General features: G+C 42.2%; 1 protein-coding gene across 7 annotated transcripts in view; it reads left to right on the plus strand.

The window, feature by feature from the left end:
* FRMPD4 (FERM and PDZ domain containing 4) overlaps nt 1-27,280 on the plus strand; it is an 856,248-nt gene that overhangs the window by 286,613 nt on the left and 542,355 nt on the right. Inside the window, exon 1 of one of the 7 annotated variants that reach the window (XM_045472373.1) lies at nt 26,356-26,791. The exons of the other annotated variants lie outside the window; for them this stretch is intronic. Within the exon in view, the coding sequence (XP_045328329.1) occupies nt 26,760-26,791 (32 nt within the window). The 5' untranslated portion in view covers nt 26,356-26,759. Of the gene's footprint in view, nt 1-26,355; nt 26,792-27,280 lie in introns of those variants that run through there. 7 annotated transcript variants of the gene reach the window in all.

Raw genomic sequence — 27,280 nt, forward strand, 5'->3', positions numbered from 1 at the left:
CTAGGGACTGCTCACATGCCTTGGGTCCTCACCGCTTTGACCTCTGCTTCTTCCATCACGTCTTTCTCTTTCTCTGCTTCTGACTCTCCTGCTCGCCTCCCTATTTTCCCTTATAAGGCCCCTACTGATTATACGGAACTTGCCCCAGATAATCCCAGATAATCATCTCCTCTCAAAACCCTTAACTTAGTCACATCAGGAAAATTCCCTTTGGCATCTAAGGAAGCATATTTTCAGATTCTGGGGATTAGGATGTGGACACCTTTGGGAACTTACCATAATGAACCAATTCAGTCCTTTTTAGTTAAATATGGTCTGAGTTGGAATACTGTCATTGGCAATCAAGAGCCTTAAAAAGCACTATATTAAAGAAAATGAAATACTGGGGCAATTTAAGGACATTTATATAGATATTTGGAGTTAGGAAGCATTTTTTTTTCCCGGAAAGATGAAAGAATTGTACAGAACATTAAATTATACGTATAACTTTAAATGGCTCCAGTATTTTCCTGTCCTTTAATCTCTTTATATCTTTTTAGACCATCTTTTTCACTTCTTTTATGCTACCAACTGGGAATTTTCTGTCACATGCTCTTGTTCTCATTCAAGTTCACCTTTAAAATGTCTTGCTTCCTATAGCCTGTTACATGCTACAGAGCCTTTCTGCAATATTTTTTCGTCCTGTTAGCCATTTTTCTTTTTCCTTCTCAACTATCTCTTCTCTCATTTTTCAGAATATTCATCTTTTCCTTTCTTAAATTTCAACAGTTTTCCCTTGTTCACTGTTTCTGTGACTATTTGTTTTCTGTATGTCTTTGAGGGTGGGAAATCGGCTCGCAGGTTTTGGTTTGTTTGTCTTTTAAAGAAAATTGTATTCTTCTGTTGTTCTAGAAAATATTTTATGATAATTCTCTTGGCTGGTATCACATAAACATGAATTCCCATTTCACAATAAATGAAGAAACAAATCTTTCTTCTCCAAAATTGTTCTTATTCTTTCCTATTTCTGAGTAAATAATATAGCCCAGATTACTTTCCTGAAAAGCTTTTAAAATCATATTTTTAATCTTTACTTGTGCATATTTCAATTGCATCTTATTTTTTATTGATATATTATTTTACCAGGCCATTTTGACTTTTTGCTCATTAGAATACATAAGGCAAGGAAAAGTTTTCCTGAGCCTTTTAGGGTCCTTGACTGGGTCTGAAAAGTAAACTGACAATGACAGGTTATCAGGAGAAAGCACACACATCAATTTAATGTAGGTTTTACGTGGCACAGGAGACTTGATGAGGAAATGAAGCCTCAAAGAAACAGCTTTGTGTATTGTTGTGCTGAGTTTGATAATGAGGGGGCAGATGTGGAGGAATAGGTAGGTTAACAGGAGTATAAGGCAAGTATAGGAACTGGGGGAGGCGAGGCCTGTTTGTTGGGATTCTTCTCAGTGTCCCTTTGTCTTTGGAGATCTGGATGCTCCTTTCCTCAGGGTGTGCGGTGGACCCTCGCACCTGAGGTCTCAGGGCCTGTTTCTGGGGAGAAGAGCAGGGAGGGGAGGAGCTCACATTGATCTTCCTGCTCCTGCTGTTCACTCAAGCTCCTTCAGCTCAGAAGAATTTGCCAAGGTGCCATATTTTGGGCAGTGGGTCCTGAGTCCCATCAAATACATTACACAAGCTCTTTCGTGATGCAGTGGAGTTTAACTACATTATCTCTGGCAATTTAAGCCAACAAATGAAATTTGTTTTCTCATTGTCCTAATGTGTGAGAAATGACTGTTCTAGATTTTATTTTTAGTCACCATTTGACCATCTTCAAAATAAACAAATCATGAAATAGTAAAAATACAAAATGAATTTTTAAATGATCTTATTTATCTGTATGATTCTCTTCATTTAAGCTTTTTTATTTATTTAAGTAACCTCTGCCCCCACCTAGGGCTCGAACTCAACCCCGAGATCGAGAGTCACATGCTTTTCTGACTGAGCCAGCCAGGCCCCCCACCCCTGCCGTCGGTATGATTCTATGATTGCTTTCCACTTCTTGTTCTGGTACATTCATGGTTTTTTTTTTTTTCTTTTTCCTTTATCCATGTAAATTTTTTGTATATCTATTTGGTCCACAGTGTACCATATTGTTACACATATGACATGTAACTATATCCCAGCTTTGCTCACTTGTGAGGTGTCTTTTCTGGGTTTTTTTCTTCTGCTTTGTTTGTTTATGCAATGGACAGTGCAACTATAACCAGTCTTAAATATATTTTTAAGTAATTCCTTGGAATATATTCCTAAAGGTAGTACACCAGGCCAAACCATATGGTCATAATTAATTATATCTAGTAGACTTTCAGTGCTGTCAGAGTAAATATCCCAGACAGTACATGAGATTTTGATGGAAGAAAGCTTACACAAAGAAGCAAGGAGACGACGTTATTCTTTGTCATATGAATAATATCGGAAGAAGTGTTTATTGTTTTTAAATGAGACTAGGATCTGAGGAATTTGAGGGGAAAAGAAATAAGATGTATCTCCTTGGGAGAATGTTTCTGGTCTTTGTGATTACTTTCTCTCTCTCTCTCTCTCCCTCCCTCCCTCCCTCCCCCTCCCTCCCTCCCTCCTTCCCTCCTTTTATTTTAACACTTTATTTTTAAGTAATCTGTCCACCCAACGTGGGGCTTGAACTCACAACCCCGAGATCAAGAGTCGCATGCTCCACCAACTGAGCCAGCCAGACACCCCTACTATCTCTTCTTTAAGTGTCCCTTTTCTCCAGTGTTGTATGCCACCACCACCCCACCCCCCCCCCCCACACACACACCCATGGTGTTGCATCTCTGATACTCTCTTCCTGCCCCCCTGTCCCTCAGTTGGCTCCTTTCCTCACTGCATCCCCTGACTCGGAGTATCCCCCAGTGCTGGCCTCTCCATTCTCTTCCTCATTTACTCCACACTGTGCCTTTATGTTTCACATATTGGGATAATTCTGTAGATCTGAGATCGACTCACAACCCTTCCCTTAGCCTTATTATCATTCCTACAATGTCTTCTCCTCCCCACTGCTGCTACCACTCCCTTTTTGCAAAACCTTATCATTTATCACCTAGGTGATTTAAATTCATTTCTGGATGGTTTCCTTGCTTCCTGGTGGTTTCAATCTTCACTCTTCCCTTGCAAGCTGTGCTTGTCTACACTAGTCACTTAACATTTTTGAGTCTTGATTTATGTACGTAGAGTCATGGATGAATAGCTCATTGCCCCTGACATGTCATATATATTTCGTCCTTTCCCTACTATTCTAGTCTTTCCTTCTTATAACTCATTCCCCATCAGTTTTCCTGTTGGGACAAATAAGCCTGATCATGTCACTCTTAAACTTTTCTAACTTCAGTGACTTTCCAGGATGTAGAGGGGTAAGGTCTAAGCTCTGTGAGAACATATCAGACCCTCCATGGCCTGTTCACATTTCGCACCGTATCATCTGCCCTCAACTGTTAGACTCACCATCCGTACCCAGCCTTATCACTCTTCTCGCCATTTCCCCAGCATGCCAAGCCCTTCCAACCTCTGTCTTTGGACATGATGATCTTTATTTGAGAGACAATTCTAGCCCCAATGTGGGGCTCGAACTCACGACCCCAAGATCAACAGTCACTCTACCAACTCAGCAGGCCGGGAGCCCCCATGATGATCTCGTTTTTGCCAAACTTACAAAATTCCCTGTTTTTTTTCAAGATCCATTTTAAAGCAACCCTGTTTAAAGCCTTCACAGATACTTGAACTCTCTCCATGCTCCTGGGATTGTGAATCTTGAGCAAGTAAAGCAATAAGTTCAGAACAAAGGCAGTGAGTAGTGGGTGGCGGAGACCATCTTGTTCTGGTGCCTTCTGCTCAGCCCCCAGACAACCTTTTTCATTTCTTCTTTTCCTTTTCTTTTTTTTTTTAAGAGAGAGAGGGAGAGAGCACAAGCAGGGGAGAGGAGCAGAGGGAGAGAGAGAATATTAAGCAGGTGCCACACCCAGCATAGAGCCTGACGGGGGCTTGACCCCCTCACCCTGGGATCATGACCTGAGCCAAAATGAAGAGTCAGACTCTCAAACGACTGAGCCACCCAAGTGCCCCCAGACCCTTTTTCAATTGGGGTGTCTCACCTAAGCCACAGAAAATGATTTGAGTGACAGTTTTCTCAGTTCTGCCAGAGATGGCACATAACTAGTATCATTTTATTACTTTTTTTCCTTTTAAGATTTTATTTTTAAGTAACCTCGGCACCCAACATGGGGCTTGAACTCATGACCCCAAGATCAAGAGTCACATGCTCTACTGACTGAGCTGGCCAGGCGCCCCAACCACTACCATTTTAGATGCATAGGAGAGCAGTGAGGCCATTATACACAATGTGTGCGTTATATGTAATGGTTGAGGTTAATTTTCTCAAGGAACTCAGGCTGGAAAGACTGCTCCGGGGCATTTTTGGATCTGTCATCCTTTTAAGCCTCACCCTCCAAGCTCTCACTGATGGGGTGAGCACCTGGTATTAGGATAAATTCCCTTGATGCCTAAGATAACTACATTCAGTTTGGGTTGCTAATAAATATGACCCTTTTCTGCTATAGCAGCATCAGAGAATATGTATTTGTTTGTGTTTATTGAATTCGATGGATACACCGTTGGAAGTCCTGCATTTTCTTTTTTCCCCTGTACCAAGTCAGTCACCACACACATTACTCTTTATTTTCATTGTCACTCAGAGGCTACCTCTTCTTTTTGTTTCTACTACCACCATCCTTGTCTAGGTGTTTCTCATGTCGACCCGCATTCCCGCGGCCGCCTCCTGATGCCACCATTTACGTCTTTCACTCCCTCCCCTTCAACGATACTGAACTCATGTCAATTTTTCCCCCAAACAGAAGGCCATAATATCATTTCTCTCCCAAATACTATAGCGCTGGCTTTCACATTATGTTAAAACTCACAGGCCTGGCACTCAGGGTGTCCTATGAATTGGCCCCGTAAATGGAGTGCAGCTTGCTTCCTTCACTTCACTCTGAGAGGTTTCTCTGCTGCGAAAACTTGTCTGCTTATGGTGTACGACCATCCCTTCATTTCTGCAACCTCTGTTAACATTTAAAAAATGTATCAGGGGCTCCTGGGTGGCTCAGTCGGTTAAGTGTCCAACTTCGGCTCAGGTCATGATCTCACGGTTCATGGGTCCGAGCCTCTTGTTGGGCTCTGTGCTGACAGCTCAGAGGCTGGAGCCTGCTTCGGATTCTGTGTCTCCCTCTCTCTCTGTGCCTCCCCCACTCATGCTCTGTCTGTCTCTCTCTCAAAAGTAAACATTAAAAAAATTTTTTTTAATCAGATTTGGGACACCTGGGTGTTTCAGTTGGTGGAGCATGTGACTCTTGGTCTCGAGGTTGTGAGTTCAGGCCCCACATTGGGTGTGAAGATTACTTAAAAATAAAATCTTAGGGGCACCTGGGTGGCTCAGTGGGTTGAGCATCTGACTTCAGCTCAGGACATGATCTCCTTGTTTGTGGGTTTGAACCCCTTGTCGGGCTCTGTGCTGACAGCTTGGAGCCTGGAGCCTGCTTCTGATTCCGTGTCTCCCTCTCTCTTTGTCCCTCCCCCACTCATGCTCTGTCTCTCCCTCTCTCTCAAAAATAAATAAACATTAAAAACAAAATAAAATCTTTAAAAAATTATCACATTTTACCAAATGATCTTCCCAGTGTCCATGTTCCAACCATTTTGTCTTCTGAGCCTTATAACCTGTATTAATTGCTTCTTTTCTTTCTGATTTGCTTTTTATTTTTCTAGTTTACATACATCATTTCATCTGGGTGATTCTTTTATGTTTAAAATTATTTTACTCTTAATATAACACACATACAGTGATTAGGAAAAATAAGCAAAGGATGAATTTTAGAGTATTCAAAAAAATTTTTTAAATCATTACTGCCTTCTAAAACACCTTAAAACCATGTCAAAATCTACCTCCTTCCCAAAGCCTACTTGACTCTTAGATCTAAATACTCACTCTTTACTAATTTTATTTCTTACACTCCATTATTGCCTTGTCTATATACTAGTAAGTGGAATTATCCACTGGAACTCTCTTCATCAAGAACCATTAATTAACCTGTTAAGTACTTAAGTGGACAGCAAAGAGGAGACTTTTGTGAAAGTGTTCAGAAGTATTCTTACCCCAGTTTCTTTTCTTTCTTGGAACAAATTTCTAAATACAGTAGTCCCCCTTTATTGGTGGTTTTGCTTCCTGTGGTTTCACTTACCCATGGTGAGCCATGGCCTGGAAGCAGATGATCCCCCTGATGAATCATCAAAAGGTCAGTAGTAGCCTTGTGCTGTCACATGCCTATGTAATTCATCTCACTTCATCTTGTCACACAGACATTTTATCTCCTATCATCATAGAAGAAGGGTTGCGTACAGGGCAGTATGATATTTTGAAAGAGAGACTGCATTCACATGATTTTTATTACACTATATTGTTATAATTGTTCCATTTAATTATTGTTAATCTCTTATTGTGCCTAATTGATAAATTCTATCATAGATCTGTATGGATAAGAAAAAAAACATTGTGTGTGTGTGTGTGTATATACATAATATATATATGTATATATATATATATATATATATACACACACACACACACACACACACATCTCCATAGGTTTGGTATTATCCATGGTTTCAAGCACTTAGTGGAGGTCTTGGAATGTGTCTGTCATGGATAAGTGGGGATTACTATACTTTTTCTGAAAGAAAGAAAGAAAGAAAAGAAAGAAAGAAGGAAAGGAAGGAAGGAAGAAAGGAATAAAATTAAAATCCACAACAGATCACTGCTGACTGTTAACAAATATAGTAACAGGCAAAACCGTTTTCAAGTCACTGTTGGGTCATTGGTATTGTCAATGGAAACAAAAAGGCCTTCTGCGTGTGTGTAGGAGATTCAATGAGAACACCTTCTGCCACTGAAGAGTGGAGGTGGGGGCAGGATTGTCTTAGGTGTCCAGTGCTGTATCAGACTTGGAGCATCATGCATATCTTACCTAAGTTGTCTGGTGATGAAGATGGTCTTGGCTGGGGCTCATTTGGCTGCAAGAGTTAGAAATCTGCTCAAACTAGTTCATGGAAATAAGGGAGTTGTAGTATATTTACACTATGTAATCGCTCAGACACAGGAATCAAAGGTGGCCAAGCTTCCGGAGAATGGGAGAAGGGAAGGTCCTAGGTCTGACTGACTCTGTCCCTCTTGAATACTTTGTTCAAGATTATAGGATCTCTTCCACTTCTGCTTCTCTTGGTCTCTGCTCTCCAACAATGTTGACCATTTATAAAGGGCTCAAAAGGGCCCAAGTTACATGACCTTACAGCTCTATGACCCTCCATTGGCTGACTGCAGTTTTGTGACTCTGAGTTCAAATTCTCAAGTGGCAGAATTTGGCTAATCTTTGGTGGTTGACCTTCGGTTAAGTGGTCATCATTGGTCCACCACCCTGTGTCTAGGACTGGGGCCACAGATTATAAAAATAAACACTTGGTCCTATACTTTCAAGGGAGATTTGAGTGGAGTCACACATAGTTTCCAAAGTTTCTACTATAAAAAGTTCAGTGTGGTATATGTATTTGTGATTGCTCGTTGAGTAATAATATAAAAGAATAATTTCTTTAAGACCCTATGGCTATTTCTTTGCCTTCTTCCAATTTTAGTAGCTAGTTCACTGTGATATAAGAGAGGAATTGTCAGTTTAATGTTAAAATTAACATGTTACTGATGACTGATATCATGAGTACAAAATGAAAACAATTATGAATTATTATAGTCACATGAGCTGTGTGTTACATGGTTAAAAATCAAACTTATTAGAGGCTGGGTACAATTTGGGCCTGCACATTTAAAAGAGAAGATGGAAGAATTGGAGGGAGTCTATGGAAAGCTAAGGAAAAGATGAAAGAAATTAAAACGTGAGTTTCAAATTAAGGAAGATGATAGGCTTATTTAGCCTGGAGAAGAGAAGACAGAGTAATGATGTGAGAATTTGCCCAAACATATGAAGGTGACAGGGATATATTGAGCTTGTCTCTATTGCCTTGATATAATATATACAACAGAATATAGGTTTTAATGACAGCATAAACTCAACCTTTCAAACTGCATTGCTATGTGTGGAGAAATTCACGGGCTCTCTTTATGTATAAGATGTATAAATGTATCTGTAGGAGCAGAATGTGCTATCATAGTCACAGGTGTATAAATCAGACGATGACTTTGAGATTGCCTCAAGTTCTCTGAGGCTGAGGTCAGTTCTATGCTATTTAGCAGAAATGAAAGACAGAAGTAAAGAAATTTTGTAATCACGTTTTTCTTAATCAGTTATTCCAGGCATGGCCAAATGAATTGTGCTCTCTGAGGGGCATTCAAAGGAACAGTAAGAGTGACCGATCTCTGAAGTTTCTTTTGTAGAGTGGGAGTTATAAACTAAGGGTGATAGCTACATTTTCCTCCATAATAAAGTGGGATTCTAAGTGACTCTGTGAGAAGATAGAAAGGAGAGATGGAGTGACCAGAAATGGGGAAAAAGATGGTGGAAATTTCAGTTAGGGAAATTAACATACTTTCTCGTAAATAGTGTGTGGTATGAGTCATTTTTCTCCATCCCTCTCCCTTGAGAATTCTCATAAAATATTTGTCTGTTGGTTATTGAGTCATGGAGTTGAATCTGTGTTAGGATGCATAGAAAATGCTGAGTATGGCCTCAAGGTGGGATTGGACGAGAGCTGAGGTCACTTGTGGAAGGTCTGCTATATTCAGATTATCTGTTTTCATTAAATTAATAGTGGAGCACATAGATATTTCAGTATAGTATCTGGGCCAAGTAAGAATTTTGATTGGGTAGAAGGAAACCCAAGATTGGGATTCCAGAAAGATTTATTCTATGACCTTGGGCGAAACCAGTAAACTCTTCATGCATGTTTCTTCTTCAAATGAAGATAATGTGGGATGCCTGGGTGGCTCAGTTGGTTAAGCATCTGACTTTGGTTCAGGTCATGATCTCACAGTTCACAAGTTCAAGCCCCGCATCGGGCTCTGTGCTAATAGCTCAGAGCCTGGAGCCTGCTTTGGATTCTGCGTCTCCCTCTCTCTCTGCCCCTCCCCTGCTCGTGCTCTGTCTCTCTCAAAAATGAATAAACACTAAAAAAATTTTTTTAATAAAACAAATTAAGATAATGCGTATACCACATCTACCTCAGGATACAATAAGGTATGATCACTCAAAATAAAACACAGGCCATTAATACTACAAGTCTCGTCCAATACAGAGAACCATTTAGACGTGAGCAAGCACTGGGCGCTGTGGCATGGTCCAGCACTTCCATTTGAAATGTGTTCTGGGATCCTGAGGGTCCTTAAAACTCATTTGATGGTGAGGCACAGGGTCAAAATTACTTTTACAATAATATTAAGACTTTGCTCTTTTCAATGTCATTCTGTCATGAATGCCTGGTGGAATTTTCTGGAGCCTAAAGAATGATGGCGAACGATGTCTCAACAGATTGAGTGCAGAAGCAAATATGAGAATACAGCTGTCCTCTTTAAGCTAGATCTCAAAGAGATTTCAAAAATGTAAAACAGTGCTAGTCTACTTATTAATTTTTTTATTTTGAAAATATAGCTATTTTTCATTAAAAATGTTACTTTGCTACTTTATGTTAACATGTAAAAGTTTCTTCTTATTTTTAAATAACTCGTAAATAAACATTTTCAGTTCTAATTTCTAGCATAGTAAATATCAATAGGTATTTTTCATGCAAAAAACAATTTTTTTGAGGTCTAGTATTTTTTTCATGTTTATTATTTTGAGAGAGAGAGAGAGAGAGAGAGAGAGAGAGAGTTGTGAGCGAGGATGGGGCAGAGAGAGAGAGGGAGATACAGTATCCAAAGCAGACTCCAAGCTCTGAGCTGTCAGCGCAGAGTCCGACACGGGGCTCGAACTCACAAACCGTGAGATCATGACCTGAGCTGAAGTTGGACGCTTAACGGACTGAGCCACCCTGGTGCCCCTTTTCTGTTATTTTTAATGAAATGAAATTGTTGGAGAACCACTGCTGTACCAGTTCACCTTGGCAAAGTGACTTTGTGTAAGGTGACCCATGCACATTCTAACTTTCTCTCCTCCTCCCAAGGTCTTCTGCTGAGTGATGGGGGACCCTCAGGAGAATCCCTCAGAGAGTGCATACATTTGGGGTCCCTCTCCAGCTGACACAAAATGAAGCAAACGGTGTGCTTGGTTCCCTAGGCAATACCATCCTATCCAAACCTCACAAATTATCCCATTCTTGTGGTGTAGGGATTCTTCAAGGTTACTCTCCTCTGGGTGACAGAGATTGATGAAGGAAGGGTCCTGGGGAAGATCCGGGCTTGATGACAAAGCCTGGTCTTGTAACACTAGCAGCCTTCTTCTGCACATCTCAGCATGTGCATCGTCAGAATGTTCAAGTGTCAGCCTCAGAATAGCTGTTATCGACACTCATGCCTTGAGAGACATTGTTCTAGGCAATTTCCATGTATTACATCTCACAACACGCTCAGGAGATAAGGATAATTATTACCTCAATTTTATGTACGAGGAAACTGAGGCCAACATTTAAGGAAATTTGCCTAAAGTCTCACAGCTAGAAAATAGCAGGAGTCAGATTCAAACACAGGTATTTGGGCTCCAGGTTTTATGGCATTAAACACGATATTTTATTACCCTCCCTATAGATTTGATGGGTATATAAGACCTCCCCCCCCCCCTTTGCAATGTACTAGGAAGGGTAGGCTAACTGCTATAACAACCAATCTAAATGTTACAAAAATCTAATACAACAGTTGTTCCTTTGTGTACTAGTACAAAGTGGGTTGGTGAGGGCTCCATATAGTCACTTAGAGAGCCACGATCTTTCCATCTTATGGCTCCATTTTTTCTGCAGGCCCTTGGGGTTCTCTGTCTTCAGTCAGTTCATGGGGAAAGAGAGGATGCAAAACTTCACATAGGAGGTTTTTATAGGTCGAGCTGACACCTCCACTAATATTTCATGGCCTTAAATCACTCATGTGGCTATACCCAATGGTGAGGGATGCTGGGAAATATAGTCTACCTGCCCAGAAGGAAAAGGGAAGAGTTGAGCAAACAATTACATGAACATTCTGAAGGTTTTTTTTTTTGTTTGTTTTTGTTTTTTGTAGTTTATTTATTTTGAGAGAGAGAGAGAACAGGTGCGTGAGTGGTGGAGGGGTAGAGAAGGGGAGAGAAAATCCTGAACAGGCCCCTCACTGTCAGTGCAGAGCCCAGCACAGGGCTCGATCTCAGGAACTGTGAGATGATTACCAGAGCCAAAGTCAAGAGTGAGCTGCTTAACTGGCTGAGCCACCCAGGCTCCCTCTTCCTCTAATTTCTACTTATCCTTCAATGCACAGAACGTATCATTTACTTCAGGAAAACTTGCCCTAACACCCTCCTCCTCCCAAGACAAAGTTAGGTCCTGAGTTCAATGCTCATTGAACATTCTGTGCATTCTCTTCCTCAGTAATATTGTATTTGAAAATATATACAATATTGGATAATTAAGTATTTTCTCTATCACACTAAAAGGTACGTTCCATGACAGGAGAGCCCATTGGGGTTGCCAGATCTATTACATGTGACCAAATACCAAGGGCCTTTGAGATTTTCAAGGATCTATTTCATGAGTTGAACCTGAGAAAACAAGATATTGGCATTCGAAATATGAAAATACACTGTAAAAAGTAATAAGTGTATTGTTAAATGTCTACAAGAACTGATGCTATAGCAACCAGTTGATATATATATATATATATATATATATATATATATATATATATATGACTTAAATCACAGTAACAAATTGAATGTTTTATTCTGAATAAAATTCAATATCAATATTTTGAAAATCCTTTCAAGAATTGTATGGCAATGTCTATTTATTGTGTGATGAGGGTGCATTTTAATCTTTTGTTTTTAGTTAGTTAGCTGATTATTTACTTATTTATTTTGAGAGAGAGAGCACAAGGAAGGGCAGAGAGGGAGAGAGAGAATCCCAAGCAGTCTCTGCACTGTCAGCGCAGAGCCTGACGTGGGACTCAATCCCATGAACCTTGAGATCACGACCTGAACCAAAATCAAGAGTTGGATGCTTAACCGACTGAGCCACCCAGGCGCCCAGCATTTCAATATTCTCGATACAGTGTGGGGTGGTTGTGGTGGCAGTGATGGAGCCCCAAAGCAGAGCATCTCCTAGAGGGTCAAGGTCCTAGAAGCTGCATCTATTTATAGGTCACAGTTAGAACCAGAGAGTCTTATACAGTGCCTTCCATGCGGTAATTGGTCAATAAATATTTATTGAATGAAAGAATGAGTGAATCAACGAATCAGTGAATGCTCTTTACTGTCAAAACCCACTGCTCCAGTAATTTCTGTGTTGCATAGTTTGTTTTCCAGCTGAAAACAAATCAGCTGAAAACCTTTTCACCCTCATTTCTGTCAAGACACAGTGACCTGCCAGAACAGTCCCACAGCCTAGCTGGCTTCCTAAATCATCGTGTAAATGATGGGTCAGTGATACTGAGAGCATAGTTGGGGCCATAGGGCCTTTATAAAAGCTATGTCAGCTCTTACAGTGAGTCCATACTGAGGATCCAGATCTCTCCTCCACTGTGTTAACATCCTGACATATGGCCATAGCTTTTGTTTGTGTGCCAGTGTAGGTCATGCCAATTTTCCAGAAGATTCTCCTGGAGTCTAGTCATCCTGAGCTGTCAGACATCTGGAGTTAGAAGGATAACCCTAGGTTTTACAACACTGGAAAGAAATCATATCTGGAAGGCTTTCCAGGGGTATTATCAGAAAGAAAGTCATCTCGTTATTGGCTAATCTCAAATATACAGGAAGTCCAGAGGACAGTGCCCATTACTTTTCTCACTGAGAAATCTTTCTGGCTTGGCAGTCAGCCTCTGGTAGGTACTTGAGAGGTTTTCCCTCCCTGGTCTCCCTTCTCTGAATTCTTCTACCCCTAGTTCCTTTCTGGAGCCTTCCTGGCAAGCACGTTGGGATCAGGTGGGTAGAAGCTGTGTCTCCTATCTCTCTTCTGGAAGAGATCCAATATATCCCTCCAAAGGTGAAATCCTTCACAAGAACAGATTTACGTCCTTGTGTCCCTTCGAGTAGAATAACCCTGAGACAAACTTCCCACTTGCCACCATTGATAGCCTCTCATAACAAGAATACAAATGTTATTAAGCTTAAGTGAACAGGCACAAAGTTTTCTCAGGGTGAGGAGGGCCAGGGCTGAGTAGGGTGAGGGGCCCGGAAAACCACCATGCCACACCAAACGGCCCTGAAGAACCTAGCTTGGTGGCCCGTCTCCATTTCCCACACTTCTGTTCTCTCAGCTCTCCCCTCTTACCTAGTATTTTACTCCACCCCTCTCAGCTGACCCCTCCCCAGAATCCAAGGGCTTTCCCAAGACCAAGCATGCATGGGCGAATTCGCATCATTCCGTATACGAGTTCCCTAACAATTGCAATGACATTTTGCTAGATTACTTCTGGGTGATGACAGACAAGGCCTCAGTAATAATACCTTGCAAGTGTAACATGTCTGTAATTAGACTGTCCTGTAATTAGGGAGCTGACAACTTAGCCACTGCTTATCACTAGCCAGTGACACAGCAGGACACAGGAAGAACCATAGAGAAGGACATCTGTCTGACGATTGATGGTAAGGATCCCGAGGAAAGCCACAAGGAATAACATAATAATAACTGTAACAGAAAGCCATAGAGCGGAGAAGATCACATGTCTTGATTAGAGACAAAGCTTGTGCATCAGGAAGAATGAAGTCACGGATCTCCCTCTGTCCTCCTGCGATGAAGGATAATGTGTGAGAGGTAGATTTTAGTGTCTCACAGCCAGGCACACAGCTAAGGATGGGTCCAAAATTTTGGTGGTGACTTTGAGCAGTGTGAGAGAGAGGTTCCACCTTTGTGCACGTGGACCAATATCTCTGCCATTTCCCTGAACCTGCTTCTATTGAATTCTTTGAAGTCTCATTTGGTTTCTCCCTTCCACACCATCTCTCACACCCAGTAGGCAAGTCCAGCCACCATCCCAACTCCATCATCTCTTCCACTGTGGATGCCCATCACACACTCTGTTGTCACATCACCCTTCCTGGCTCCTGCTGTCTGGGCTCTCTTTTCTCCATCATGTACCCAGAGCTGTATTAGAAGAGCTCAGTCTTCTGTTGTGACCGCCCCTACAGTCTCTCTTCTAGCATTGCTGACGGAGCCCCATTGCCTACTGAAATACACTCTTTGGCATGAAATTGAAGACCCGTTTTCAGAATTCTTGTGTCCACAGTACCTTTTGTTTCCCTTGCTCTCCCTCTCGCTCTCTCCTCTCTCTCTCTCTCTCTCTCTCTCTCTCCCTCTCTCTCTGTCTTGTTCAGTATATTCTGCGTCTTCCTTTTTTCATCTTTGTGACATTCTCTTTCTGTGGAGCAGTCTTTCCTCTGACATTTTCCTGAATTCCCATCCATCCTTTAAGGCCCAGCTCAAAAGGCATCGCTTCTTTAGGAGGGTCACCTTGTTTCACCACCTGATAAGTTTCCCCCCTCTCAACATTGTCTACGCCTCTCTCCCCTCTTCCCTCCTTGCTCCCAGGGTTTCCTCAGGCCCCATGGCCATTGTGCTGACTGAAGTGGCTCCAGGCCGGCTGAAAGCTCCAGACACTCGAAATTGGGATACATCTGTTTGCAGGCCGCTGCTGCTTAGTTTGCTGGCCACGCGATCTCTAGCAAGTGGCTCAACCACGTAGAACCCCAGTATTATCATTTACAGATTGGAGGTAATAATCCCTGCCTCACAGGATTGTTGTAAAACCTGAGATGATATATACAGAAACTTTATTTATTTATTTATTTGTTTGTTTGTTTATTTATTTATTTTTCCTTCCCTCTCTCCAGAAACCTTTTTTAGATTGGAAAGCATTATACCAATGTGGGACACCATAATGCTCTCTCTTCTAGTTATTTAGATGATTGCCTTATTGTATCTAAACACTATAGGTATTTGCAAAATTTGGCCTCCTTCTCCCACCAGTGTTAACTCCTGAATCAGTTAGGCATGCATTTGGCTCAAGGCTTGCAGACCTCATTGGGAGACTGGAAGCACTGTGGGGCTAGAGGGCTTACGGGTTCAGAGGTGGGCCCTCCTGTGGCCCTAAGATGGATTTCATTTCCATATGTAAAGAGAACTTGCCCGTAGAGTAGGCAACCGTGTCTACCACAGCCCTTGAAGACAGGAATCAGGTCTTAGTTCCTCTGACTTCCTCCCTACAGTGCCTGGTATATAGTAGGTGGCATGTGGGAGGTGTTCAATAAATATTAATTGAATGAATTAATAAGGAATCAATACATGCATGAGAATTCAAAAACCTGAAATAACTGGTCTCAGCTCAGCCATTTTTGCGCATACATCTTCCTTAAAGTTCACGCTCATAATAGCCTTCAGGATTAGAGCAATTTACCCTTCAAGCGGAAGTGCTGTTATTCAAAGTGATTTGATTCGTTTTTGTCTAGTCGGAGGCTAAGATGTAGGAACATTATGTTAGAAAGACAGCATAAAAGTGAGTCTGGATCTGAGAGGTTTAAAATGAGTCTGAAATATTAAAATATGTCTCAGACAACACGAACCTTTATGGTTTTCTTTTTATACGCTGTTGCATAGGAATTCAAAATATTGTTACAGGGTATATCACAGTAAGAATTTATATGCGGAAAATTGTACACCAGCAGAATCTTTTAAATGACCTCCTCCCTCCTTTTCTTTCCATACCTCATCAGACACGAGGAGATTCGTGGGAAAGCAGTAATTATAATCCTTGCCACATTGACAGACTTGTGGCATATGCCTGAGCAGAACGGTGAGAGAGGGTGGGGATAAAGATATAAAGGAAATTAGGTGACCTAATATGGCCTAGTGGAAGGTACATTTAGCAAATGTGGTTCTTATCCTTGAATAAAGTTCAGCTAAAAGGAGGGTAGACTAATAATTTCCTATTTTATTGATATATAAATGACTGGTAAAAATCTGATCTTGAATTTGTTCCTGTAGAACCTAGCCTTTTTAAAAATTTTATTTTTAAAAATTTGTACCTTAAAAAAATTGAGATGTAATTGACCTATAACATTGTATTAGTTTTAAAGGTACAATGTCATGAGTTGATATATGTATATATTGTGAAATGATCACTATAATAAATTTAGTTAACTTAGTCATTAGATACAATAAGTTTAGTTAGGAGTTAGATAATAAGTCTATCATCATATAGACTTGCAACTTTTTGTGTGATGAGAACTTTTAGGATCTACCCTTTTCATAACTTTCAAATATACATTACAGTATTAACTGTAGTGATCGTGTTACACATTATATTCTCAGAACTTACTTATCTCATAACTGGAAGTGTGTACCTTCTAATGCCCTTCACCCATTTCACCCACCGCCGACGCCAGCCACAACTGCTAATCTCTTCTCTGTATCTATGACTTAGTTTAGTTTCTTTGTTTGTTTGTTTTAGTCCCACATATAGGTGAAATCATAGAGTACTTGTCTTGCTCTGTTTGAATTACTTCACGTACCGTAATGCCTTCAAGATCCATCCAGGTTGTAGTAAATGGCAGGATTTCCTTCTTTTTATGACTGAAGAATATTGCATTCCATATATATGTGCACCATATTTTATTTATCCATTCATCCGTCAGTGGACCCTTAGGTTGTTTCCATGTCTTGGCTATTATAAATAATGCTGCGATGAACACAGGGCTGCGCTATCTTTTCTTGATTACACAGTTACCAAAATACGTGGGATCTCAAAATATCTTCTAAATTTATTCTAACCCGCAAAGTTGACAGATGAGGAAGTTAACACCAAGAAAAGTTAAATAGTATCTCAAGGGTCACTTGGATTTACACACTTGGGAATGGAACCAAGAAATCTTAGTGCCTTGTCTGTTGTCTTTTCTAATGCCTCATGTGACACCTTTACTTTTTGAGTCTGATGTGAGAGAATAAAACAAAAGAGGGAAAAAATGAATTATACTGACAGAACTTGAGAGCTTTTTGTTCCATAAGTCTTGATTTAAAAGCTATTGTACTGGGGCGCCTGGGGGGCTCAGTCGGTTAGACATCACATTCTTGATTTCAGCTCAGGTCATGATCTCACAGTCATGGGATCAAGCCCCTAGCTCAGTGCTGGGTGTGGAGTGTGCTTAAGATTCTCTCTCCTTCTGCCCTTCCCCCACTTGTGCTCTCTCTTTCTGTCTCAAAAAAAAAGAAAGGAAAAAATCCTATCCTACTGGTATTAACTTATCCTCAGGAACCAATGCTTCTTATAATAATCCTCATACTTTGTAGAAATTATTATCATCACTGAGCTTTTCTGGTCTCACCTTTTGTCATAACTAAAATGGAATAATAATAACTTTCTTGTGTAACTTGTAGGGCTATTTTAAAGACTAATGTAACAAAAGCATTTAGAAAAACAAAAACTTACAAATGTACAGCATGATTCTTGTCCTTATCACTAATAAGCATAATCATCTTTTTTATTAAGTAATCTCTACATCCAACGTTGGGCTTGAACTCATAACGCTGAGGTCAAGAGTCACACGCTCTATGGACTGAGCCAGCCAGGCACCCCAAGTATAATAATGTTAAGGGGGGGCCTGGTGGCTCAGTTGGTTAAGCATCTGACTCTTGATTTCAACTGAGGTCATGATCCCAGGGTCATGGGATTGAGCCCCGTGTCGGGCTCTGCTGAGTGTGGAGCCTGCTTGAGATTCTCTTGCTCTCCCTCCTGCCCCTCTCCCTTGCTCACACTCACTCACTCTCTCTAAATAATAATAATAATAATAATAATAATAATAATAATAATAATTAAAACCAGCTTGTCTTGGCTTCCAACCTCTAGCCTCATCCCTCACCCTTGTAGAATACTAAGATTTACATGCAAGGTACAAAGTTAAAAATGAAAAGAAAGAAAGAAAATTAAAGTAATCCTTCTTTTGCTACTTTTGTTCATTTTTTTACTTCATTTCTCAAGAATCCCATTGTCTTTGTGTTTCTTTATTTTATTTATTTTTTATTATTCTTGAAGTACAGTTGACATATGTTTCAGGTATGCAACATAGTGATTCGACAATTCTATACATTACTCAATGCTGACTACAGTAAGTGTAGTCACCATCTGTCACCATACAGTGTTATTACAATATCATTCACCGTTTTCCCTCTGCTGTATTTTCATCTCCATGACTTATTTATTCGATAACGGAAGTTTGTATCTCTTCATCTCCTTCACTCATTTCATTCATGTCCCCCCACCCCCTTCCCAAGCATCCCGCTGTCTTTAGATGCCTAGTTCATCTCTGAGAATGTGGCTTCATTATTCATACCCATTGTGAAAACGTTTGGCAGCTCACTGACATATCACAACTTCCCTTTAGGTTTAGACACGTACACATAACATCCTGTGGACATCACCCATTCAAATACAGCAACACGTCACAAAGCGAACTTCTTGTCTTTCCCTTAAAGCTGTTTCTGAGGCACCCCTGGTCTCGGGAGCATCTCCAGTGGCACAGGCATCCAAGTTAGACACCTGGAGAGTTCCTCGACCCTCCCCCACTTGCTACTCCCATATACAATCACATATGTAGTCCTGGGATTTTTTTCCCCAACAGACTTCTCCATCCTTTGTGCCATAGACTCCTTGTATATTCTCTTAACTGACCTTCTTATGTCCATTCTTCTCACCATCTTAAGAAGGATCCAACTACAGTAACTCTCTGACCAGATCATCTGCTTCATGCCAGTCAGTGACTCGTATCACTGGCACCATGGTTTTCACATGGGTTCATATGGAGCCCATGGGAATGCCTTGGTTGGAAAGCAGTAAGAAGGCAAAGGGGATGCTATTTGTGCTGGGGTCTACATTACCACTTCAAACAAGAAAATCCCACTCTGTATTTGCTTTCTGCATTGAGGTTCTTGAAAATAATTGCTTCAGGACAAAATACTTTGCTATTAAAGTTGGAAGCCCACTGACCATAAGGTACAGTCCATGTACCTGACCCCTGCCTGCTTCTTAAGCTTTATCTCTCTCCTCTCCCTTTTTCTCACTGTAGAATCAAGCAACATCAAACTGACCACGCCTCCTGTATTTACAACACTGTTTCATACCTCTGTTTTATGATGTTGTGCCCTCCACCATGAGAGCCCTCTGTACCCACATCGCTACCTTTAGGGTAACTAAATTTCATGTACCTTTCAAGGCACACTATTACCACCTTTGGGAAGCACTCCTTCTTCACCCCCAGTTGCCGCTTCTCTCCCTAACAATCTACTATCCATTATGCACTAGTTGAGATATGAGAAGTATTAGATGGGATAGTACAAAGCACACTGGGTTCTTCTGATCTTCACTCTACTACTCACTATATGTAGGACTCTAAATAATTCACTTTATCTCTATGGAACATAGTTCATTCATTCATTCATTCCTTCATTCATTCATCCAACAATGTATGTTGATTCCCTTTGCCACCTTTATGGAGCTTACATTCTGATAGGGGAAATAGGAAATTAAAAACAAATTAAAATTATCCTAGAGTATGGAAGCACTATGGAAAAAAATAAAGAGGAATAAGGAGTTTGGAAGGTATCTCTATTTGAAATGGCATGTTACAAAAGAAAGACCTCTCTGATGTCTGGGAGAAGAACTTTCCTGGCAGAGAGAACACGTGCAAATGCCTCATGGCCAACTAGTGTAGCAACTAAGTGGTTGGTATGAGCGAGGGAAAGAGGGACAGTTTTTGTGATTTTGTTTTGTTTCATTTTTTAAATGTTTATTTTGAGAGCAAGAGAGGGAGAGAGAGATACATGCGAGCAGAGGGAGGGGCAGAGAGAGAGGAGAGAGAGAGAATCCCAAGCAGGCTCCGTGCTGTCAGCACAAAGCCTGATGAGGGCTCGATATCACAGACCAGAGATCATGACCTGAGCCGAAATCAAGAGTTCAACACTTAACCGACTGAGCCACCCAGGCGTCCCAAGAGGGACAGTTTATGAAATCAGAAAGGAGCGAGGAACCATGTCACCTCTGCCCTCGTGAGTGAGAAGGGGAAGCTATTGGAGGTTATAAGCAGAGAGGCATGATCTGCCTACTGTTTTGAGAGAAGCCTGCTAGTTATGGAGTGTAGGGGCTCTTGGGGGAGCAAGGAAACCACTTGGCAGGCCACTGCAATTATCCAGGAGAGTGATGGTGGCTTGGACTTAAGTGGTTTTGGTTGAATTGGTGAGATGTGTATATAGTGTGGATCTTTTTGAAGGTAGAATTGAAAGATGTGATGATGGGTTTGACGTGAAGTTTAAGAGGGGGAAAAAAGGCAAAGGTGGTGCCACGATTTTGGAAGTAAGCAACTAGAAAAGTAGAGTTGACATTAGTGAAGATGGAAATGACTGTAGGGAGGAGTCTCCCCTATGGGAATTAGTTTTCAGATATGTGAAGTTCGAGGTGCCAGGTAGACATCGGATGGAGATGTTAAGTAGGTGGTCTGGACTTGAGGGATAGGGGCCAGAGATGAAAATGTGGGGCTTGTCAGCATATAAGACATCATAAAACTCAATGTGATTACCTAGGAAGTAGGTATAGACATTCAGAGGAAAGAAGGTCTAGGGCTAAATCCTGGGACGTTGCAATGTTTAGAGTTTGGCAAGATGGAGCACAGGGACAGAAGAGTAACAAAAGATATTGAGAAGGAGCAAGCAGCAAGGAAGGAAGAAAACCATCAAAGTGTGATGTCTGCCAAGCCAAGTGAAGAACATGTTTCACGAAAGAGGGAATGGTCAGCTGGGTCAAGTACTAGCACTAAACCATGAGTCGTTGGACCGAGCTCCACGATGGCCCTGGTTATCTCAAGAAGAATCGTTATAGTGAACTGGTGATTGTAAGAGTGATGAGAAAATGCAGGTGGAGTAGATTCAGGATGTAGTGAGAGCACACAGAGACCGTTTTTTTGAGAACTTTCGCTGTAAGGACAAGCAGAAGAATGAGACTTGGCTGAAGGCGACTGGGGGTAGGTGTTGAGAGACTTGTTTAAAGGATGGGATGGGGGCGCTGGGGTGGCTCAGTCAGCTGAGCGTCCCAACTCATGGTTTCGGCTCAAATCATGATTTGGCAGCTTTGTGGGTTCGAGCCCTGCATTGGGCTAAGATTTTTTTTTAAAAAGGAATGGTTATTCAGAGTATAAATCCGATTTTGCCACTTCATGCTGAAAACCCTCTAATGGATCCCCATCCCACAATAAAAGGCCAATGACTTCCCGTGATTACGCCCCTGCCTACCCAGACAAATTCACCCACTCTCCGTCCATTTCACACCGCATCCTTCAGGCACACTGGCTCACTTCTGATTCTTCAAACATACAACAGTTCCTGACTCAGGGACTCTGTTACTGTTTTTCCCTCACTGACCATCCTGTGTGGAATGCGTTTCCACATGAATGTCGAGTGGCAGTCTCCGTCCTGTTCATCATATCTCATTTTATTTATTTTTATTTTTTTAAACTGTGTTTATTTTGAGAAAGAGAGAGAGAGTATGAATGAAGAGGGGCAGAGAATAGAGGGAGAGCAGAGAATCTGAAGCAGGTGCTGTGCTGTCAGTGCAGAACCTGATATGGGGCTTAAACCCACAAACTGTGAGATCATGACCTAAGCCAAAATCAAGAGACACTTAACTGACTGAGCCACCCAGGTGCCCCATCATACCTCATTTTAAATGTCACCCACATACAGGGGCACCTGGCTCCTTGGTCGGTGGAGCATGTGACTCTTCATCTTGGGGTTATGAGTTTAAGTCCCACATTGGGTGTAGAGATTACTTAAAAATTGGGTGTAACTGGCGCACCTGGGTGGCTCAGTCGGTTAAGCATCTGACTCTTGATTTCTACTCAGGTCATGATCTCATGGTTTGTGGATTTGAGCCCTTTCTTGGGCTGCACGCTGACAGTGCAGAGCCTGCTTGGGATTCTCTTTCTCTCTCTCTGCCGCTCTCCCTCTTCCTCTCCCTCTCTCTCCTCAAACTCAATAAATAAACTTAAAAAAGAATCTTTAGGGGCACCTGGGTGCTCAGTTGGTTAAATGTCTGACTTCAGCTCAGTTCGTGATCTTGCGGTTCATGGGTTTGAGCCCCATGTCGGGCTCTGTGCTGACAGCTCAGAGCCTGGAGCCTGCTTCAACTTCTGTGTCTCCCTCTCTCACTGTCCCTCCTCCACTTGTGCTCTGTCTCTGTCTCTCTCTCAAAAATCAATAAACATTATGTCACCTACATAGAGAGGTGTTCCTTGACCATCGGACCTTAGTCACCTAGTCACTCCCTTTCAATAGAAATAACTTTAATTCTCTGGAGGTGCCTGGGTGGCTCAGTTGGTTAAGCATCCAACTCCTGATTTCAGCTCAGGTCATGATCTCATGGTTCGTGAGTTCGAGCCCCCCGTCCAGCTCTGTGCTGACAGAGTGGAGCTTGCTTGGGGTTCTCTCCCTCTCTCTCTGCCCCTCCTTCTCTCTCTCTAAACATAAATAAATAAATAAACATGTAAAAAATTATTTTAATTCTCTGCATATCACCATCTGCTATTCTTCTCTTATTTTACTATTTATCATCTGTCTTTCCATTTAGAACATAAAGTCTGTGAGGGCAGAAATTTGTTGCCCAGTGTATTCTCCACTGCCTATAATAGTGCCTGGCTCATAGGGGAAGTTTCGTGAATATTTGTTGAGTTAATAGATACATTGCTTTTGTTTACTCACTTCGGTTTTGAAGACTGTGATGAGATGGTCAGGATGTACCTGAAAAGTGCATGGGGCTCTATCTTCCAGAATTTGCAGCAAAAGAATGCTAAGCTGCCGTCCTGTACAGAACATCTGGCCCAGTAGCAAATTCCTGACATCAGCTTGAGTTAGAGCCTTACTAGTGATGAAGAAATTCCTCCCTCTTTACCCTGAGCCCACAGAGCATAAAGGATGCTACTGCTCAGGGCTTTGGTGACTGGCTAGGCAACAATGAGGTTGATTTTTAGACAAAACAACCAACCTATGATCCATCAAAGCAAAGGTTTTCACCTTCAAAGTAGTGGTCTTAGCAGCTGAAACTTACCCTAATGGTCCAGATGGTCCCTGACTTAGGATGGTTTGACTTGAGATTTTTCAGCTTTACGACGGTACAGAAGTGATACTCAGTACAAACTGTATGTTGAATTTTGATCTTTTCCTGGCCTAGCGCTACGTGCTCCGATCCTCTCTTGTGATTCCGGGCAGTGGTACTGGGCCATGGCTCCCAGCCAGCCACAGGATCACGAGGGTCAACGCCTCACCATTCTGTACCCAGGTCAGTTTCGGTACAGTATTCAATAAATTACATGAGACAGTCAACACTTTTGTATGAAATAGGCCTCGTGTGAGATGATTTTGCCCAACTGTCATCTAATGGAAATATTCTGAGCACATTTAAGGTTGGCTCAGTTAGGATATTTGGTGGGTTAGGCATACCCCATCATAAGTCGAGGAAGAAATGGAAATCCTTGTGAGGTTAATATCCATGTGGCTCAGTTCACAACTATATGGCTCTGAATTGGTGTTCAACTTCAAGGGCTCATTCTTTGTTGTTGTTTTTTTAAATTTTTTTAATGTTTATTTATTTTTGAGAGAGACAGACAGAGTGTGAGAGGGGGAGGTGCAGAGAGAGAGGGAGACACAGAATCCGAAGCAGGCTCCAGGCTCCGAGCTGTCAGCACAGAGCCCGATGTGGGGCTTGAACTCATGGACTGTGAGATCATGACCTGAGCCGAAGTAGGACGCTCAGCCGACTGAGCCAGCCAGGCACCCCTTCAAGAGTTCATTCTATGTAAGGTAGGAGTGTATTACCATCTCTATTATATAAGTGGAGAAACTGAGTCTCAGCAAGTTAAATGACTTGCTCTGGGTGTGCTGCCCCTGAGTCTCTTATTCACGAATACATTCAACAGTGTTTGAAAGTGTGTTTGGTTTTCAGAAATGACCAAATGTCACTTGGATCCAAGTGAAGCAAATTAAATAGATTCTCCAGGCTAGATAATACAGTTTCCAGTGAGTAAATCTCTACAAGTTCTAGAAGGGGCCTTAGAGAGTATCCAGGCTGAAAATAAAACTTCCGAAAATCACATATGTACTCAAATGCCACTCATTGGTTTTTGTTTGTCTTAGGCAGATCCATTTCACGCTAGATAAAGAAACCTATCCCAATCTCGGCCACACACACCTGGCACAGAGAGGGAACAGAGCTGAGAGACCAGCTACTCAGATCTTTGCCTCTCTGCCAGGTGGGCTTAAAGATATAAACTGGCTGTGTTAGCATGTTTGGGGGGGTGGGGAGCGGATTCTTCCATTTGTATGTTAATGAAGAACAAAGGAGAGGGAGAATCTCTTTGCCTTAAAAAAAAGACATCCGTCCGTTAGAAAACATAATAGGTAATTAATATTTCCAAGGAGTATAAAGACCTCGAGGAGCCAGTTCTTTCTCCTGGTAGCTATTAGGCTGTGGAGTCGGCGTCTGCACCATTCATAACCGTAGTGCACGAATTGGCACAGATTGAAGCCCGAGCAGCAAGCTGTTCCAGGTAGACCAGATGTCTTAAAGGAAGGCTGTGTCTCTACAAGTAAACACAATGCCTGTTTCCTGTCATTTTCGCCGTTGAATAGCTGGCTATTTGATAATAGGAATAATTCTTGATTGATAGCATTCTGTTTTCAAGAAGGGTAACCCAACTGTTCTCAGAAGGAAGCACTTTTTCAAAACACATTCTCCACAGGCATGACTTTATCTCCCTTTCCCCATCAGGGGCTGGTCTCGTGCTGCTGGATGTTGACCCAGAGATGACGGAAGGTGTTGGTGGCCACTGTCTTGGGGAACGGTAGAAAGGGTGGAGGGGAAAGATAACTGGCGAATATGAGGGGGCCTCCACTGACGTCATCAGCAATCGAAAGGAGGAAGAAGGGTGTTGGGGATGCGAGCAGTGGTGGGGACGTGGACAAATACCAGCGATGGGCTCAGAGAGGGAACGGTATCCAGCACTGGCTTGACTGTGAATCTAACAAGCCCAAAATGCATTCATTGAACACGTATTTATTAAGGTCCTTCTATTCCCAAGGAGCTATTCTAGGCATTTGGGATCCATCTGTGACAAACAAACAAACAAACAAATCCCTACCCTTGTGGAGCTTTTATTCCAGAGAGGGCATCGGAGAGGAAATAAGAAACAGAAGACATGAAAACAAATTATACAAAGCATTAGTGGGTGATTAAGTGCTATGGAAGCAAACAAAAACAAAAAAAGTTAACGGGTCCTGGAATCCGGGGCATGGGGGCCTCATAATTTTACGTAGGCTTTTCAGGGGTGACTTGCTAAAAGCGATATTGGTACGAACACTCGGTGTGGTAAAGAAGCTGTTCGGGCAATTATCTGAGGAAAGAGCGTTCCAGGCTGAGGCAACAACCATTGCGGAGAGCCAAACGTGGAAGGGTACCTGGAGAGTTTGAAGAACGGCCAGGAGGCCCAGGAAGTGTTGAGCGGGAATGGGGCAGCAGATGAGCGGGAGAAAGCGAGGTGAGGAGTAGCAGGTCAGAGAGCCCACGGCAAGGCGCCTGGGCCCTTCTCGGTCATGTAGGAGTACAACTTTAGCTCAAAGGGCAATAGAGAGCTTTCGCAGAGTTTCGATTAGACAAATAACCTTATCTGACCCACATTTAAAACACATCTCTCTCTAGTACATGGAGACTAGATTGTGGCATAAAAATAAAAGAATTCTCTTTTTTAAACATGCTGCCTTACTTCTACGACAGGGTTGCTATGGGACTCAAATGCAAAAAATAAATAAGTAAATCAATAAAACGCTTTAAAGAAGATACAGGACAGTGCAGACCCAAACTATCATTATTTTACACAAACAACAGGGGGTTCAAAAGCCAGGGTCCCCCTTGCCTCCTCTGACCATGTGTGGTAACCCCGTTCGTGAAATGAAACTAGTCTGTCTGTAAGAAGCTAAAGGCAAATTGATTCTATTTTAAAGAATGTAATTTTATGCCCGAGTTTCACATCATTTAGATTTTTCAGACTGCTACTGATTTTATATTTAATTTTTAAAAGCAATGCCTTTAAAAAAAAGAAGTGGAAATCCTAGACTCGAATGCTGAAGACTTTAAATACAGCAACAGACCTGGAGAGGAGCAGAAGTCTGGGAACTTTAAACCTATTTCCTTTTCCCTAATCCCCTCAGAGAGCTAAAAGCGCACTGGCCAGATCCTCCAACATTTCGGGGGTGGCATCTTTTCTTTGCAGTGGCCCTGCCATCAGGTGAACGCTTCTGGGTGGGAGAACACACACTTTGTGCAACCATCTGACCTTCAGAGAGTCTGGGGAGAGATTTTAAAGGATTTCGGAGAAGAGGCCTTGAGACTCCAAGAGAAAGAACAGGAATAAGAGGCCCGGAGAAGCCTGAGCCTCCGGGGAGATGGAACTGAGTTAATGAAGAGGGGTGATTATCCAAGATAATTATGTAAAAGGGAAGGCTAGGAGTTCTACATGGCTGCAACTTGGAGTTTACTCTGCCTAAGGTGAGTGTTTATGTTTCCGTGTTTTTGTTTTTATGAGTAAGGTTTTTTGCTTTTTTTTTTTTTTTTCCTTTTTTACCGGCTGCTCAATTTGAGAAAGCATCTCAGCTGCCTTCCAGACCCCCATTCTCGTCCCTTCTCTTCCTTTAGATTCTGAACCCCGCTCATCATAGTCCCCCCCCCTCGCCTCCACCCCCACGCCCCGCCACTGGCTCCTGGGACCCTCCTCTCCGTACCCCTGTAGTGAGGAGCAGCTGTGTGTACCCTCCGCCCCTCCAGACGCTTCCCGGTCTTATTTTCTGATTTCTCCAACGCTCCCCCTGTGCCGATGTCCAAAGACACACCTTCCCAGCCAGCCCAGCTGTCGCGGCTAGCTCCAGTGGTTGGGGGAAGCGGTGGGACCTCTGTGCTCTCCCAACCGAGCCCCGCTGTGCTGGGCACCTCCCTCCCCTTCCCCTTGACGGTCCACCCAGCCTGGATCATCCCTGCTCC

The sequence above is a fragment of the Leopardus geoffroyi genome, chromosome X (genome assembly GCF_018350155.1).
Source record: "Leopardus geoffroyi isolate Oge1 chromosome X, O.geoffroyi_Oge1_pat1.0, whole genome shotgun sequence".
Classification (NCBI taxonomy): Eukaryota; Metazoa; Chordata; class Mammalia; order Carnivora; family Felidae; genus Leopardus; species Leopardus geoffroyi.